General features: G+C 47.7%; 1 protein-coding gene across 1 annotated transcript in view; it reads right to left on the reverse strand.

Moving 5' to 3' along the window:
* The window catches only part of LOC141205562 (uncharacterized), a 58,600-nt gene that overhangs the window by 23,943 nt on the left and 15,671 nt on the right, over window positions 1-18,986 (reverse strand). The window contains exon 7 of the mRNA XM_073664131.1: window positions 15,191-16,588. Within this exon, the coding sequence (XP_073520232.1) occupies window positions 15,191-16,588 (1,398 nt within the window). The remainder of the gene's footprint in view (window positions 1-15,190; window positions 16,589-18,986) is intronic.

An 18,986-nucleotide genomic window follows, 5' to 3' on the forward strand; every position in this document is an offset into this window, starting at 1 on the left:
TATTGGGCAGGTGATGAGCAGTGCCTTGTTTTCTCCGCGCATACCGCTTAGAACTTTTTGGTGATAATTCTATCTTCATCTCATCAGACCAGAGAATCTTATTTCTCATAGTCTGGGAGTCCTTCATGTGTTCTTGAGCAAACTCTATGCGGGCTTTCATGTCTTGCACTATTGAAAGGCTTCCGTCGGGCCACTCTGCCATAAAGGCCCGACTGGTGGAGGGCTGCAGTAATAGTTGACTTTGTGGAACTTTCTCCCATCTCCCCAATGCATCTCTGGAGCTCAGTCACAGTGATCTTGGGGTTCTTCTTTACCTCTCTCACCAAGGCTCTTCTTCCATGATTGCTCAGTTTGGCTGGATGGCCACGTCTAGGAAGACTTCTGATGGTCCCAAACTTCTTCCATTTAAGGATTATGGAGGCCAGTGTGCTCTTAGGAACCTTGAGTGATGCAGAAATTCTTTTGTAACCTTGGCCAGATCTGTGCCTTGCCACAATTCTGTCTCTGAGCTCCTTGGGCAGTTCCTTTGAGCTCATGATTCTCATTTGGTCTGACATGCACTGTGAGCTGTGAGGTCTTATATAGACAGGTGTGTGCCTTTCCAAATCAAGTCCTATCAGTTTAATTAAACACAGCTGGACTCCAATGAAGGAGTAGAACCATCTCAAGGAGGATCACAAGGAAATAGACAGCATGTTACTTAAATATGAGTGTCTGAGCAAAGGGTCTGAATACTTATGACCATGTGATATTTCAGTGTTTCTTTTTTAATAAATTTGCAAAAATGTCTACATTTCTGTTTTTTTTCAGTCAAGATGGGGTGCAGAGTGTACTTTAATGAGAAAAAAATGAACTTTTTAGAATTTACCAAATGGCTGCAATGAAACAGAGTGAAAAATTTAAAGGGGTCTGAATACTTTCCGTACCCACTGTATTTAGGGGACTTATCACCTGGGGTTTGATGAGTGGTGGCATCGTGTTCTGTAACCGGGGTGTGCGGACCAAGTCGGGGTGTTATTTACGCTCATTTTATAGCCTAGAACAGAGGTTGAGTGTTGGGTTGAGTGTGAGGAGATGAATTAACCCTTGCAGGCACACCCCACGTCACATGTTGAGAAGTGTGTACTTGACAACGTGTTCAATACTTATTTCACCCACTGTATAACAATGTGAAATATTGAATGCACATTGAATATAGCTTTTTGGATTAAAGATATTAGTAACTGCATATATTTTTAATTCTAATATACTATACTTTGCAGACTATAAAACACACCTAATCATAAGACACATCCAAGGTTAAGACTGCAGAAAAAAGGAAAAATATTTTTTCTACTAATTAAATTTTCCTTGCTGGTGTAAAGTGGAGGGGTGAATATTACACATTTTAATGTACTAGGGTAGAATATGGAACTAGTAGATCTATTGTTAGTGTTTCTCTGCACCATGTGTTTTATTCACATATAGGTTCACAGCAAGAACATTAATGAACACTCTACAGCGCACATATATACACACGCAACACTGCTGAATAGACAATGCATGCACTCAGCTCTGCTATATACACAAATTTACATACATTCACAGCTCTGCAACATAAGCACATTTACATACATTCAAAGCTCTGCAACATATGCACATTTACATACACACAGATTTGCTACATAAGCACATTTACATACACACACAGCTCTGCTACATATGCACATTTGCTGTAACACAGAGTTTAATCTTAATTATTCAGACGTCTATTTTCAGTAAGTCAGGAGACTTTGTCATATTATCTGAATGTTGACACTTAAGTTGATATTTACTGCAACTTATTCCCTGATAATTTTGTGAGACAGAGATGTATGGTCTTTGAACAATTTTGCTATATATGTTGATTAACTATTGTGTGAGCCCTGTGGCTTGTTGACTCGCAAAACAGAGGACAAACTATGCAAATCGATTAAATGCTCAAATAATGAAACCTAAGCCTTTGCCACCTTCCCCCCATACCTGTGAATGAGCCACAGATTTAAATATAAAAAGGGATTTCTGTCATGCTGCAAGTAGATTGAGAGACTCTTTAGGACAGCATGCAGGACACATGGCTCGATCAAGCGGGATACAGGATGTTAGCTTAGGAGGACCCCGGCTCAGCTGAAAGGGATACAGATCTGCGCCATTGACGATCACAGAACCCATGGATACATTTGGGGAAAGCAGGTTGGGACAATGAGGTCACCTGGTCCCATGGATATTGTAACGGGTCTGGGAGGTGGAACCTCTGAGCTGCAATACAAGGGGGAAGTCCTTGTAAGGAAGCGGGTGACTCCTAGGGAGGGCAAGCAGGTAGTCACAGCAAGTGACGGGGACAGTCTCTGGGTAAGCGGGCAAGTGGTCACGGCAGGTAACAGGGACAGTCTCTGGGAAGACAGGCAGGTGGTCACGGCAAGTGACCGGGGCAGTCTCTGGGTAGATAGGCAGGTGGTCACGGCAAGTGACGGGGGCAGTCTCTGGGTAGACAGGCAGTTGGTCATGGCAAGTGACGAGGGCAGTCTCTGGATAGATGGGCAGGTGGTCACGGCAAGTGACCGGGGCAGTCTCTGGGTAGATAGGCAGGTGGTCACAGCAAGTGACCGGGACAGTCTCTGGGTAGACAGGCGAGGCGGGTACCTGACAGGTAGCTGGCGGGCGCACCCAGGTGAGCTGGCTGACGGAGACAGTAGGTAACAGGCAGGTAACTGGTGGACGCTCCCAGGTGAGCAGTCTGACAGACGAGGCAGGAGACAGGCAGGTGACTGAAGGACGCTTCCAGGTGAGCAGTCAGCAGACAAGGCAGGTAACAGGCAAGTAACTGGTGTACGCTCCCAGGTGAGCGGTCTGACTGACGAGGCAGGTAACAGGCAGGTAACTGAAGGACGCTCCCAGGTGAGCGGACAGGCAGACAAGGCAGGTAAGTAGGAGACGCTCCCAGGTGAGCGGTCTGACGGACAAGGCAGGTAAGTAGGAGACGCTCCCAGGTGAGCGGTCTGACGGACAAGGCAGGTAAGTAACAGGCTGGCAGGCAGGACGAGAAGTCAGGCTAGCAGCGGAACCTGAGGGCTGAAGCACAGGTGAGACACAGTGCAAACAACATTGCTCGGGCATCTCCATTTTGGAGGAGGTGCCTTATAAATGGGAGGTCCTCCGGCAATTGGCCGGGGACTCCTTAGGACGGCGCGCGCGGTCCCTTTAAGAGCGGGGGAGCACGCGCGCGCCCTAAGCACACTGCCGGGGAAGGAGCGTGTGCCGGAAGCAGCGGGGAGAGAAGCGCTGGAGGACGCCGCGCCAGGAGTGGGGAGGTGAGAGGGACGGCGTCTCTGCCTAGTACGGGGCAGAGACGCTGATGCTACAGTACCCCCCCCCTTTAGGCCCCCTCTTTTTTTGGCCAGAAAGAAATTTTTCAAGGAGAAGCGGGGCGTTGATGTTTTCCCTGGGCTCCCAAGTTGTCTCCTCAGGACCAAACCCCCTCCAATCTACCAGAAAAAAAGTCTTTCCTCTTACCCTCTTGGAGGCCAGAATACTCTCTACCTCAAAGACGTCATCAGCGGAAACCGGAGCAGGAGAGGCACCTGGATTATTGGAAAAAGAGTTAAAGACAACGGGTTTGAGGAGAGATACATGGAAGGAGTTAGGAATCCATAAGGTGGCCGGGAGTTTTAATTTGTAGGCCACTGGATTAATTTGCCTGAGGATTTCGAATGGGCCGATGAAGGGAGGACCTAACTTGTAGGAGGGTATCTTGAGCCGTACATGTTTGGAGGAGAGCCAAACCTTGTCTCCCGGACGGAATTGAGGCGGATCCAGACGTCTCTTATCAGCATATCTCTTCATCCGCTCGGAGGACAGAAGAAGAGCGGACCTGGTACTCTCCTAAATGGTAGAAAACTCGCTGACAAGAGACTGCGCGGCAGGGTTGTCCACAGAGGCGGAGACGGGAAACGGAATCCGGGGGTGCTGGCCATAGACAACAAAGAACGGGGATTTGGAAGAGGACTCGCTCTCGTGGTTATTGTAAGAGAACTCGGCCCAAGGGAGGAGGTCCACCCAATCAGAATGGTGGGCATTAACAAAGTGCCGGAGATAGCTGGTAAGGATCTGATTGATCCGCTCCACTTGACCATTGGACTGAGGGTGGTAAGCGGAGGAGAAGTCCAGGGTGACGTCCAGCAGTTTACATGTGGCTCTCCAGAAGCGCGAGGTAAACTGAACCCCTCGATCCGATACGATGTGGAGGGGTAGGCCATGAAGACGGAAGATATGGCGGATAAAGTCCTTAGCCAGCTCAGGTGCAGACGGAAGACCAGGCAGGGGAATGAAGTGGGCCATTTTAGAAAAGCAGTCCGCGACCACCCAAATGACAGTACACCCGGCAGAGACAGGAAGATCAGTAATGAAGTCCATAGCGATGTGTTGCCACGGGGCAACAGGTATGGGAAGCGGCAGGAGATGACCAGCTGGTAAGTGTCTGGGAACCTTGTTGCGGCCACAAGATGAACAAGCAGAGACGAAGTCTACCACATCCTTACGCAGGGTAGGCCACCAGTAATGCCGGGAAATGAGTAGGAAGGTCTTTTTTTGGCCGGCATGGCCAGCAAGTTTAGAAGAATGACCCCAGTGAAGAACCTTCTCACGGTCAGGAGGCGCCACGAACGTCTTGCCGGGTGGAAGACGAGTCAAATCCAGGGGGGCCACATTCAATACCTTGGAGGGGTCGATAATGTGCATAGGCTCCTCCTCTTGGTCGGAGGACAGGAAGGATCGGGACAAGGCATCAGCTTTGACATTCTTGTCCGCCGGGCGGAAATGAAGAATGAAATCGAAGCGGGCAAAAAACAAAGACCACCGGGCCTGACGTGGATTAAGTCTCTGGGCATTTTGGAGATATGCCAGGTTTTTGTGATCCGTGTAGATGATCACCGGGTATAGAGCCCCTTCAAGCAGGTAACGCCACTCCTCCAGTGCCAATTTAACAGCTAACAGTTCTCGGTCTCCAATGGAGTAATTGCGCTCAGAGGAGGAGAAGATTTTAGAGAAGAAGCCGCAGGTTACCATTCTCCCGGAAGAAGACTTTTGGGTGAGCACCGCTCCGGCTCCAGAGGAGGAAGCATCAACCTCCAGGTAGAACTGTTTGTTGCAGTCCGGACGGTGCAGCACAGGGGCAGAGGAGAAGGCTTGCTTCAGGGAAAGGAAGGCCTCCTCAGCTTCGGGTGGCCATACCTTGGGATTTGCTCCCTTACGGGTGAGCGCAGATATGGGCGCAGTCCGAGACGAGAAGTGAGGAATGAAGAGACGATAGTAATTAGCGAAGCCCAGGAATTGCTGTATCGCCTTCAAGCCCTCCGGACGGGGCCACTTTAGAACAGCAGAGAGCTTCTCGGGATCCATTCGCAAACCTGTCTGGGAGATAACATAGCCCAGGAATGGAAGAGAGGTCTGCTCAAAAAGGCACTTCTCGTATTTAGCATAGAGGTGGTTCTGCCTGAGCCTCAGCAGGACCTGACGAACATCCCTCCGGTGTGAGGGAAGATCCGGAGAGAAGACCAAGATGTCGTCCAGGTATACCACCACGCAGGAGTAAAGAAGGTCACGGAAGATGTCGTTGACCAGTTCCTGGAAGACGGCGGGAGCATTGCAGAGACCGAAGGGCATCACACGGTACTCATAGTGTCCGTCACGGGTATTAAATGCCGTTTTCCACTCGTCTCCCTGACGGATACGGACCAGGTTATACGCTCCACGTAGATCCAGCTTGGAAAAGATCCTGGCGCCTTTAAGGCGATCAAATAACTCAGAGATGAGCGGAAGGGGGTATTTATTTTTAACCGTGATCTGATTGAGTCCTCTATAGTCAATACAGGGGCGTAGCGAGCCATCCTTTTTCTTGACAAAGAAGAATCCGGCTCCAGCCGGGGAAGTAGACTTCCGGATGAATCCCCTGGCCAGATTCTCCTCTATGTACTCAGACATGGCCCGGGTTTCGGCCGCAGACAACAGATAAATACGCCCACGGGGTGGAGTGGCGCCAGGTACCAGGTCGATCGGGCAATCATATGGCCTATGAGGTGGCAATGTCTCTGCCTCCTTCTTACCAAAGACGTCAGCATAGGTCCAGTAAGGAGCCGGAAGACCGGGTAAATTAGCTGGGGTAGGTGGAGGACGAACCGGACGAACTGGAACCAGGCAGGTCTTATGGCAGTCCGGCCCCCACCGGAGTACTTCACCGGAATGCCAGTTCAACACGGGTTCATGTGTCTGGAGCCAAGGTAGACCTAGCAATAGGGAGTGGAAGAGTCCGGGCAACACATGGAAGGAGATTACCTCAGAGTGTAGCATTTCCACCTGCAGGGTTATGGGTTCCGTGGCGAGCAGGATGGTCACCGGAAGGAGTCTTCCATCCACTGAGGCGACCGACAAGGGTTCAGCCAGAGACTTGGTGGGAATACGGTATTTCTCAACCAGAGACTGGGAGATGAGGTTTCCAGCGGATCCAGAATCCAGGTGGGCGAGTTCAAAGTGACGGTTCTCTCCCCAGGAGATAGATACAGACAAAGTCAGGGTTGGAGAGGATTTATTTTTGTCTAGGACGACCTCTCCGAGCGGTCCTAGACACTGGAGTTTCCCGGCCTCTCCGGGCAGGAACGAATCAGGTGCTCCTTACTGCCACAATAGAAGCAGCTCCCCTCGGCTCGGCGAGACTCTTGGCGAGATTTGACCACCTTGGTCAGGTCGATCTGCATGGGCTCGGGTGAGTACGCCCGGGGAGTGACAGAAGAGGAGACAGGTTTCTGGAAAGTAGGAGCTAGGCGGGGAAACCTTCTCTCACGGGTGGTCTCTTTGGTGCGTTCCTGAAACCGGATGTCAATCCGGGTAGCCAGCGACACCAGGTCATCCAGGGTGGTAGGAATATCCCGACCGGCGAGCTCATCTTTAATCCGACCGGAAAGACCCTCCCAGAAGACGGACACCAGGGCCTCATTATCCCAGGCAAGCTCAGAAGCGAGGGTGCGGAACCGTATGGCATATTGGCTCACGGTGAGACTCCCTTGACGGAGACGTAGCAAAGAGGAGGCAGGTGAGGTCTTTCGTCCCGGTTCATCGAAGACTCTCCGGAAAGCAATGAGGAAAGACGACAGGTCGGACACCAGGGGATCCCCTCTCTCCCACAGGGGGTTAAGCCATGCCAGTGCCTCCCCAGTGAGATGGGACATGATGAATGCCACTTTGGCCCGGTTGGACATAAACTGGTGAGTCAAGAGTTCAAAGTGCAGGGTGCACTGGTTTATGAAGCCCCGAGCTTGAGCGGGGTCGCCTCCGAAGCGAGGAGGTGCAGACAGCCGGGGTCCGGGACAGGATGCCATGGTATTGGTGGGCAGCGGCGCTGCCGGGTTGCGAGTCATGACACTAGCGGTGGTTGCTGGTGGAGCAGTCAGAGTGTCCAGGCGAGAGTTGACATTCCACAGGTGACTTAGGATGGACTCCTGTTGGGACCTCTGACGGGACAGTTCATGACATAGGTCCGAGAGCGAGGGAGCTTGGGTGCCACCGGGTTCCATGGCCCGAGCAAACTGTAACGGGTCTGGGAGGTGGAACCTCTGAGCTGCAATACAAGGGGGAAGTCCTTGTAAGGAAGCGGGTGACTCCCAGGGAGGGCAAGCAGGTAGTCACAGCAAGTGACGGGGACAGTCTCTGGGTAAGCGGGCAAGTGGTCACAGCAGGTGACAGGGACAGTCTCTGGGAAGACAGGCAGGTGGTCATGGCAAGTGACCGGGGCAGTCTCTGGGTAGATAGGCAGGTGGTCACGGCAAGTGACGGGGGCAGTCTCTGGGTAGACAGGCAGTTGGTCACGGCAAGTGACGGGGGCAGTCTCTGGATAGATGGGCATCGTGGTCACGGCAAGTAACCGGGGCAGTCTCTGGGTAGATAGGCAGGTGGTCACAGCAAGTGACCGGGACAGTCTCTGGGTAGACAGGCGAGGCGGGTACCTGACAGGTAGCTGGCGGGCACTCCCAGGTGAGCAGGCTGACGGAGACAGTAGGTAACAGGCAGGTAACTGGTGGACGCTCCCAGGTGAGCAGTCTGACAGACGAGGCAGGAGACAGGCAGGTGACTGGTGGACGCTCCTGTTATGTTCTGCTACCAGAGCTAAGGAAAGAGAGGAGATCTGTCCCTACGATAGAACTCAGCTTAATCCCTACGATGTAACAGGGGACCTGATCCTGCGATCAGACCTGCTAAAGTCCTAAGCTAGTCTGTACGTAGACCTATAGATGTGGGGAAGGAATCCCTACAAGTACTAAGGACTGGGAGGAAAATGGGACACCTCCTAACAGAAATAGTAGCAGACAGACGAACAAACAAAATATATAGAACATAGAGGTCCGTAGACCAAGCAAACTAACAGAGTTAGATACAGAGCACAGGCTAGCTAGAAAGTAGCTAAACAATGAAGTCCAGCAAAGCCAGAAGGGCGGAGCAGGATTAAATAGGCCAACAAGGTCAAGTGACCAGCAAAGGAAAAAACCTAAGAACAAGGTTCTAACAGTACCCCCCCTTCTAAGAGGATCCTCCGGATCCCCTAGGACCAGGCTTATCAGGAAATCTCCTGTGAAACGCTCTGATAAGTCTGGACGCGGAAACATCATCCGACCTCACCCAAGAGTTATCCTCGGGTCCGAAACCTTTCCAGGCCACAAGATACTGCAAACTACCTCTATACTGTCTAGAGTTAAGGATGCGAGAAATTTCATATTCCCCGTCCTCCACCACCGGAGGAACAGAGGCAGAGGCGTCACAATCCGATACAACAGCTTTTTTCAACAGAGAGACATGAAATACCGGAATAATTCTCCAGGAGGTAGGAACCTCCAACCTAACAGCAGATTGGTTGACAACCTGAAGCACCTTAAAGGGCCCTACAAACTTGGGACCCAATTTCTTAGAAGGAATCCTCAACCGCAGATTCCTAGAGGACAACCAAACCATGTCACCAACAGCGAACAAAACCTCCTGTCGTTTCCTATCAAAGTAGTCTTTAGATTTTCTGTTGGCCTCCTGAAGATTACCACGCACATCCGTCCAAACTCTCTCCAAATCACCGGAAAAATTCTCCTCCTCAGGCACGGCAGATCCCAACTTGGAGAACGACCCAAACGACGGATGTCTCCCAGAACAACAAAAAAAAGGCGAACAACCAGCAGAAGAAGATGTATGATTGTTCAGAGCAAATTCAGCAAGTGGCAGAAACTCAGACCACCCCTCTTGATTGTCTGCCACAAAACAACGCAAGAACTGCTCAACATCCTGGTTTTTCCTTTCTGTCTGGCCATTAGATTCAGGATGATATCCTGACGAGAACGACAAATGAACTCCCAACCTGTCACAAAAGGCACGCCAAAAACGAGCCACGAACTGAGGACCTCTATCAGAAACAATGTCAGTAGGAACGCCATGAAGTCTGACAATTTCCTTGACAAAGGCCTTAGCGAGAGTTTTAGCGCAGGGCAGTTTGACGAAGGGAACCAAGTGACACATCTTGCTAAAACGGTCCACGACCACCCAGATGACAGTAAAACCCTCAGAGGGGGGAAGGTCAGTTATAAAGTCCATAGCCAAATGTGTCCAAGGAGCACTGGGAACCTCCAAAGGACAAAGCAACCCCGCAGCAGGAGTATGTGAGGACTTAGATCTAGCACATATAGTACATTGACGCACCCACTTAATGACTTCCTTCTGCCATCCAGGCCACCAAAAACTGCGACCCACCAGTCTCTTGGTCTCAGAGATTCCGGGATGACCTGCCAACCGAGATTCGTGACACTCAACAAACAAATCTCTCCTAAAGGTCCCAGGCACAAACAACCTCCCATGAGGAGTGTTAGATGGGGCATTCTCCTGTGCTTTAAGAATCTCATCTTCCAAAACAGAGTCCAATCAGCTATCACAACACCTTCTTGTAAAATGTTCTCCTCTTTCTCAGCACCGACTATGGGAGAAAAACTGCGAGACAAGGCATCCGCCTTAACATTCTTAGTACCAGGGATGTAAGTAACGGAGAAATTAAACCGCGAGAAAAACAGTGCCCACCTAGCCTGACGGGCATTCAGGCGCTTGGCAGCATCAAGATATATCAGATTTTTATGATCCGTAAGAACCTGAACGGGAAATTCCGCACCTTCCAAGAAGTGGCGCCAGTGTTCAAATGCGAGTTTAATAGCCAATAATTCCCGATTACCAATATCGTAATTCAGTTCAGTCTCCGAAAAATTTTTTGAAAAAAAGGCACAGGGATGTAATCCATCCCCGTTATCCTGAGACAATACTGCGCCAACCCCCACAGAGGAAGCATCAACCTCAACCAAAAACGGCTTAGTCACATCAGGCTGCATAAAGATGGGAGCAGAGGTGAACCTCTCCTTGAGATACACAAAAGCTTCAATGGCCTCAGAAGACCACTGAACCGCATCAGCACCTTTCCTGGTGAGATCGGTCAGAGGTTTGACAATACTAGAAATTTTTTTTATGAATTTTCTGTAATAATTGGCGAAACCCAAAAACCTCTGTATCGATTTCAAACCAATAGGCCTAGGCCATTCCTGTACAGCTTGAACTTTAACCGGGTCCATCTCAAAACCTTCGCTGGAGATAATGTAGCCCAAAAAACTAAATTCTCTGTACAGCGAACTCACATTTCTCCAGCTTAGCAAAAAGCGAATTGTCCATTAATAACTGTAATACCTCACGTACGCTCCGCCAATGAGACTCCAGATCCGGCGAATAAATCAAAATGTCATCCAAATACACAACCACATTTTTGCCGATCAAAGGTCTAAGGATGTCATTAATAAGATTCTGAAAAAATGCAGGAGCATTAGTAAGACCAAAAGGCATAACCAGATTCTCAAAATGACCCACAGGAGTGTTAAAAGCAGTCTTCCATTCGTCACCCTCCTTCATGCGCAACAGATTGTATGCCCCCTTAAGGTCGATTTTAGAGAACCACTTGGCCCCCATTAACTGGTTAAACAGATCAGGAATCAATGGCAGTGGGTAAGGATTGCGTACAGTAATTTTGTTAATCTCACGAAAATCCAGACAAGGACGTAAACCGCCGTCCTTTTTTTTTACAAAAAAAAATCCAACCGCCACAGGAGACTTAGAGGGCCTAATGTGACCGGCGGCCAAACTTGTCTGTATGTATTCCTCCAAAGCCTTTCTCTCAGGAATAGTAAGGTTAAATAAACGACTTTTAGGAAGAGTCGCTCCAGGGACAAATTCAATAGAACAATCATAGTCTCTATGGGGAGGCAAAACCTGCGATTCCTTCTCAGAAAAAACTCTCCAAAAATCCTGAATAGGAACAGGCAATTCCCCCCTATCCAAAGCTGCAATACGCCCGTTACAACACTTGTCATAACATTTATGGCTCCAGGATTTAATTTCACTGGTAGACCAATCCAGTACAGGATTGTGAAATTTTAACCAGGGCAATCCCAATATTACTGGAGAAGGCAAGTTATTCAACACTACCAAATCCAATTTCTCATGGTGAACACCATTAATAGTGAGAGGAAATTCACAGACCTTGAGAGTAATATTCTTCAAAGGGGAACCATCCACAGAAACCACAGCAATGGGGGATGATAAAGGTTCGGGTTTTAAATTGAGTCTTTCCAAGAATCCCCCATCAATAACATTCAGAGTAGACCCACAATCAACAAACACCCGAAATTCCATTAATTTTTCCTGAGCAATCGTGGAAGCAGCTAAAAATACACCCTTGGAATTTAAACAGGCAATACGGGCATGACTGACCATTTTTTTTTCTTTCTTGATACGAAGCTCACAGTCTTTAATTAAATGACCAGATTTTCCGCAATAGAAACACAAGCCTTCAGAAAATCTGCGATCTTTTTCTTGAGAGCGAGGTGCCATCGCTCCAATCTCCATCGATTCACCACTGTTAGTACACACATTCTCATAACCAGAAACTGACATAGCAGAGGATTTGCTCTCATTAACCCTTGCACGCAGTCTCCTATCCACCCGTATAGCTAATTGCATAGCCTGTTGCAAATCTTCAGGTGTAGGATAAGCAATTAGCAGGTCTTTAACCCTTTCACTGAGCCCAGCAAGAAATAGACTTTTCAGAGCAGAATCGTTCCACCCTGTTTGAGTAGACCATCGACGGAAATGAGTACAATATTTTTCCACATTACCTGATCCCTGTCTCAAACGTCTTAACTCAGTCTCAGCTGATGAGACACGGTCAGGATCATCATATAATAGCCCCAAAGCAGAAAAAAAACTATCCACTGAACTGAAGCATGTATCACTAGGTTGCAAAGAAAAGGCCCACTCCTGAGGCTCTTTGCGCAAAAGTGACATTATAAACCCTATGCGCTGGGAATCATCCCCAGAGGACTTGGGTCTCAAACGAAAATACAATAAGCAAGCATTTTTAAATGAAAAAAATTCTCGGTGTTCACCAAAAAATAAATCCGGCAAACGTACCTTAGGCTCCAAGAAATGTGCTCCAGGACAGTTACTCACGTGTTGACGGAGCTCAGTCACCTCCAAAGAGAGTCCCTGCAGGTGTTTAGCCAAATCCAGAACCGACACCATGATGGAACAGAAAAAATCTTTCCTTAGAGCATTTGCTGGGCTGGACTTACTGTTATGTTCTGCTACCAGCGCTAAGGAAAGAGAGGAGATCTGTCCCTACGATAGAACTCAGCTTAATCCCTACGATGTAACAGGGGACCTGATCCTGCGATCAGACCTGCTAAAGTCCTAAGCTAGTCTGTACGGAGACCTATAGATGTGGGGAAGGAATCCCTACAAGTACTAAGGACTGGGAGGAAAATGGGACACCTCCTAACAGAAATAGTAGCAGACAGACGAACAAACAAAATATATAGAACATAGAGGTCCGTAGACCAAGCAAACTAACAGAGTTAGATACAGAGCACAGGCTAGCTAGAAAGTAGTTAAACAATGAAGTCCAGCAAAGCCAGAAGGGCGGAGCAGGATTAAATAGGCCAACAAGGTCAAGTGACCAGCAAAGGAAAAAACCTAAGAACAAGGTTCTAACAGTTCCCAGGTGAGCAGTCAGCAGACAAGGCAGGTAACAGGCAAGTAACTGGTGTACGCTCCCAGGTGAGCGGTCTGACTGACGAGGCAGGTAACAGGCAGGTAACTGAAGGACGCTCCCAGGTGAGCGGACTGGCAGACAAGGCAGGTAAGTAGGAGACGCTCCCAGGTGAGCGGTCTGACGGACAAGGAAGGTAAGTAGGAGACGCTCCCAGGTGAGCGGTCTGACGGACAAGGCAGGTAAGTAACAGGCTGGCAGGCAGGACGAGAAGTCAGGCTAGCAGCGGAACCTGAGGGCTGAAGCACAGGTGAGACACAGTGCAAACAACATTGCTCGGGTACCTCCATTTTGGAGGAGGTGCCTTATAAATGGGAGGTCCTCCGGCAATTGGCCGAGGACTCCTTAGGACGGCGCGCGCGGTCCCTTTAAGAGCGGGGGAGCGCGCGCGCCCTAAGCACACTGCCGGGGAAGGAGCGCGTGCCGGAAGCAGCAGGGAGAGAAGCGCTGGAGGGCGCCGCGCCAGGAGTGGGGAGGTGAGAGGGACGGCGTCTCTGCCTAGTACGAGGCAGAGACGCCGATGCTACAGATATGTTTTTTGGGGTTGCCAGGTGGGACCCTTTGGTCAACTGGAACCCATGGTACACTCGGAAAAAGCCAGGTTGGTACCATCCAGTCACCTGGTTCCATGGATATGTTCGGAGAAGCCAGGGTAGGATCCTCGGATTTCCTGGCCACTTACTTGAATGGACTATCAGCTTCCTAAGCTTGCAGCTACTTCCTTTCTGTGGGTGTCCAACCAAAGCGGGGTGCGGGGTTGAGGTAGTTGGTCCTGGAAGGCTAAGCGCAGGGGCCAGACTGTGTAATTTTGCACCATCTTGGGTCATTGCTGGGACTGTTCTATATGTTTATTGTTTTTGGTTAAATAAAGTATTGCCATATTGCTTGACTCTATGATGTCTGAGTAGTATTATGTCCATGGAAGACCCCGTGTCTTCACATTTGGTGGCAGCGGTGGGATACTACTCAGCCCGGCCGATCCAGGGGAGCTGCAGGGGACTAGTGGTTGTAGACACCGTTCAAAGGTTCCACAACCAGGGAGGAATATAGACAGACCCAGGAGACCATAGGTGAGGCATACATAGCAGGTTTCAGATGCTACCATGTCCAACCCCAGAAGCTACGCCTTGGGAAGAGTACCAGAGTGGATGCATAGTCGCAACAAGAAATGGCAACTACAGGAACTGTGCCAGCTTCAACGGATTGAATACCAAGCCACCAACACTATATTGGATTTAACACAGGAACCACAGGGTGTGGAGGACGACATGTGTGGATGCAATGGATATGAGTCGGTTCTCATCAATTACATGTGGAGTTTATTTGCAAGGAAGACATTAGTGTCTGCGCGTAAAGAAATGCTGATGAACTGTCCCCAATCAGTGTAGAAGGATTATTAGAATTCTATCACGTCTGTTTAATTAAGATGGGGGAGCAATATGCACATTTTCAAACACATACAGGTTTTCTTCTGTGAAAACACAAACTAATCTCCCATGCCGGCGCCATTCCAGCATTGTCAGCACTTGCATTCCCTGGGCTCATGTGAGCCCTATGCCCAATCAGCACTGGCGTCACTGTCTCCACAGTTGGACAAATTGAACATCAAGAGGAAGTCAGAGAGCAGCCGCACTCCTGGCTTCCTGTTGATGTTCAATAAGTCTGAAAAAGGGGACAGTGAATCCGGCGCTGATTGGGCGCAGGGCTCCAGTGATGTAACAACCTAACGAGCCCCGAAAATGCGAGTGATGACCACGCAGGAACAGCGCCGGAACGGTGAGTATAAGTGCTATTTTAACCAGGCCAAACATGAGGAATGACAAGGGGCTGCTTTAGTAGTGGACAACCCCTTTAAGGAGATATAATTTTCGGTTAAAAATATCCAACATTTTGAATATGAAAAAGGCTTCCCCCCGGTGTGACTTCTCTGATTTTTATTAAGAGTTGATTTCCAACATATTCAACATTAAGAACATGATAAAGGCTTCTCCCCTGTGTGATTTCTTTGGTGACTAAGAAGAGATGATTTCTGTACAAAACATTTGCCACACTTTTGACAGGAAAAAGGCTTCTCCCCTGTGTGGGTTCTCTGGTGTCTATCAAGATGCTCTTTCTGGTTATAGCATTTCCCACATTCTGGACATGAAAAAGGCTTCTCCCCTCTGTGAGTTCTCTGGTGGCTATCAAGATGCCCTTTCCGGTTAAAGCATTTCCCACATTCTGAACATGAAAAAGGCTTCTCCCCTATGTGGCTTCTCTGATGTTTATTAAAATTTGATTTCTCAACAAAACATTTCCCACATTCTGAACATGAAAAAGGCTTATCCCCTATGTGGGTTCTCTGGTGGCTTTCAAGATGCGCTTTCCTGTTAAAGCATTTCCCACATTCTGAACATGAAAAAGGCTTCTCCCCTTTGTGGGTTCTCTGATGTTTATTAAGATTTGATTTCTCTACAAAACATTTCCCACATTCTAAACATGAAAAAGGCTTCTCCCCTGTGTGAATTCTTTGGTGACTAAGAAGAGATGATTTCTTCACAAAACATTTCCCACATTCTGAACAGGAAAAAGGCATCACCCCTGTGTGAGTTCTCTGGTGACTAACAAAATCTGATTTCTGGTTAAAACATTTCTCACATTCTGAACATGAAAAAGGCATCACCCCTGTGTGGGTTGTCTTGTGGATATCTAGACTCGCTTTCCGGTTAAAACATTTCCCACATTTTGAACATGAAAAAGGCTTCTCCCCTGTGTGAATTCTGAGGTGGCTAGTAAGATTTGCTTTCCGGTTAAAACTTTTCCCACATTCTGAACATGAAAAAGGCTTCTCTCCTGTGTGGGTTCTTTGGTGCTTAACAAAATCTGATTTCTGGTTAATACATTTCCCACATTCCGAACATGAAAAAAGCTTCTCCCCTGTGTGAATTCTTTGGTGCCTAACAAGATCTGATCTCCGGTTAAAACATTTCCCACATTCTGAACATGAAAATGGCTTCTCCTGTGTGTGAGTTCTCTCATGACAAACAAGATATGATTTATGGTTAAAACATTTCCCACACTTGGAACAAGAAAATCTAGTCTCTGCTGTGTGAATTTTTTGATGTTTAAGAAGAGACTTTTTGAGGGGAAAACTATTTCCAGGTTTTGAATGTGAAGATGGCTTTTTTGCTTTAGGAGCAGTTCGTTTTTTAATGCTTATTTTGTGACTCTTTTTTTCCTTAGTAGTCGGTAATGAATCAGAGGACAGGACCTGTTTCAAAGGATCAGATGACAGATCTTTGCTGTGAAGGGATGATGGTATAACTGGAGTAATGGTATTTACTTCAATTGTATACTGTGTAATCTCAAGATCATTTGATTTAAAAATTGAAGATGTCAGCTGTCCCTCTGATCTCCTGATACAGTCATCTGCTAAGAATAAAAAAAATATTATTTTTTAATATAATATCCTTGAATTTTACATTCCATTTCATACCAATGTTATGTAAGTGATAATAATACCAATAAAAACTTCAATTCATTTCACAAAAAACAAGTCTCCACTCAGGTCCATCATCTATCAGTGGAAAAACAGATGTTTTCATATTATTAGTGGCTCAAAGGCTCTTGAAAAACAACATGGCTTCCATAAACCAATCCAGCAATATCCACTCTCCCAAAGTCAAATCTCCCCTCAGCTTCTGAGCCTTGCAGTGCACCCAAACCACATTTAGCCTCCATGTATTTGGCATTACTATAGTGAGAAGAACCCACTTAATTTACGGTGTGTGTCTCCTGGAGCACAATCTGGGCACTATGTGTTGGGTAATAAATTAATATACGAGGGTCAGTCATTAAGTAATGCCTCTTATTTTTTTCTCCTTAAATAAGGTAGTTATGTTAAATATTCGAATGTGGCACAGTTCCTCAAACCTTCTTCTCCAATCCACAGCAATTGCAACTTCCTGCACCAACAGGTGGCAGGACTGTATCTGCTTGCAAAATGGCTGACATCGATGTTCGTATTAGACAACGTTCTGTGATTGAATTCTTGCATGCAGAAGGTGAAACGCTCATTCAAATTCATGAGAGACTGAAAAATGTGTACGGTGATGCAACAGTGGATGTCAGTACTGTTAGACGATGGGTTTGTCGCTGTAACACAGCTGAAGGGCCATCACCGTTGACTGACAAAATGCGGAGTGGCAGGCCAGTAACTGCAGTGACTCCAAGCAACATTCAGCGAGTCGATGACATCATTCGTGGTGACCTTCCATCTGTTCGGGCTGCTAAAAGAATCATCGTGGGATTCACTTTGAGTTTGAGGAGGCCGTGAAAAAGTCCGTGCGTCAATGGCTTAGGAAGCAAGACCATGCTTTTTACCATGCTGGAATACATGCCCTTGTTAAACAAAGACTGTGGAAATGGATGGAGTTTATACTGAAAAGTGACAAATTAATCGATAATGTTGTGGTTTTCAACCTATCTAATTGCATTTGAATTTCTTGCCAATTAAAAGGAGAAAAAATAGGAGGCATTACTTATTGACTGACCCTCGTATTTGCAATTTTCACTCACCAAAATCCACTGCGTGCTAATTTCCAGGAAATTGGCTGTGGAGTCAAAATAGTCACTACTCCTATAGATTAATTCACTGAGGGTTATAATTTCCAAAATGGAGTCACTTTATGGGGATTTCTACTGCTCTGGTTTTCTGACATTGTGACATATAAGGGCTTCTGCAAATGGTGGGTCCCATCTCCTCTGGGATCTGCTCCTGTGACGTCTGTTTCTATCATCAGGCAATGACTTATTCATCCTGCAGGCGGCGCTGGTAATGGAGGCGGCGTAAGAACCAGAAGCTCTGGGCGGCACAGGCTCTGTCCAGCCACTATGATTTGGGTGCCTGGGACCTGTAGTACCATCCTGTCTGGCAGTATGGGTGTGTGTGCTGTCCAGCTGGAGTAATCTGCTCCCTGCTTCAGCCATTTGGAAAGCACCACACCCTACTAAAGCTGGAAGCATATTGCTGGAAGCTGCCAGATACAGCCTTGTCCTCCTGTGGTTCAGTCCTCTGTGCTCAGCTCCCGGCTTGTGTATTTGTTTCCTCTTGTGACCTCGGCCCGTTTACTGACTACTCTTGTGTCTTCTGATTTTGTATTTTCTCTGCCCTCCTGGTTCTGACCCGGCTACCTGACTATTCTTCTTTCCATCTCACTCCACAGAATAGCAGGTAACAAGCCTAGGGGTCTCTGTGTAACTCCAGATCCATGTAGAGGGGTTAAATAAGTGATGAGCAAGACAATCCCTGGGATCTGGAAAACGGAGTAGATAGCTCCGGAGTAGATGGTAGCCATCTTTTCAGCTGCCATGTGACCATGAACAGTGCTCCCAATACATTGTGTCTGTAAACTATTCCAGCAAGATCTGCATTCAAATAGCTAAATGGCGCTCCTTCCCTTCTTAACCTGCCATGTGCCCAGACAGTAGTGTACAACCGTATATAGGGGATTGTCGGATTCAAGAGAAGTTTGAAAATAATTTGTAAGGTCCATTTGTTTCCTATTATCCTTTGTGAAGAATTCCAAAGTTATCACCACATAAAGTGACACACGATTTGAAAAATGGGCCCTGATTAGGAACACAAATCTGGCTGCAGGAAGGGGTTAAATCAGTATTTTGGGCACTAACTACTGTAGTAAAAAACTGTGACTATAGACAATAACACATCTACTGAAATGATCAAACTCAACAGTCTCCATCAGAAAAATGAGTAACTAGGGGAGAATGCTATGCTCTAGCGGCAAAATGGTGATCACACGATTGTGAT

The sequence above is a fragment of the Phyllobates terribilis genome, unplaced genomic scaffold (assembly GCF_046119375.1).
Source record: "Phyllobates terribilis strain yellow unplaced genomic scaffold, ASM4611937v1 Scaffold_140__1_contigs__length_4765195, whole genome shotgun sequence".
NCBI lineage: Eukaryota > Metazoa > Chordata > Amphibia > Anura > Dendrobatidae > Phyllobates > Phyllobates terribilis.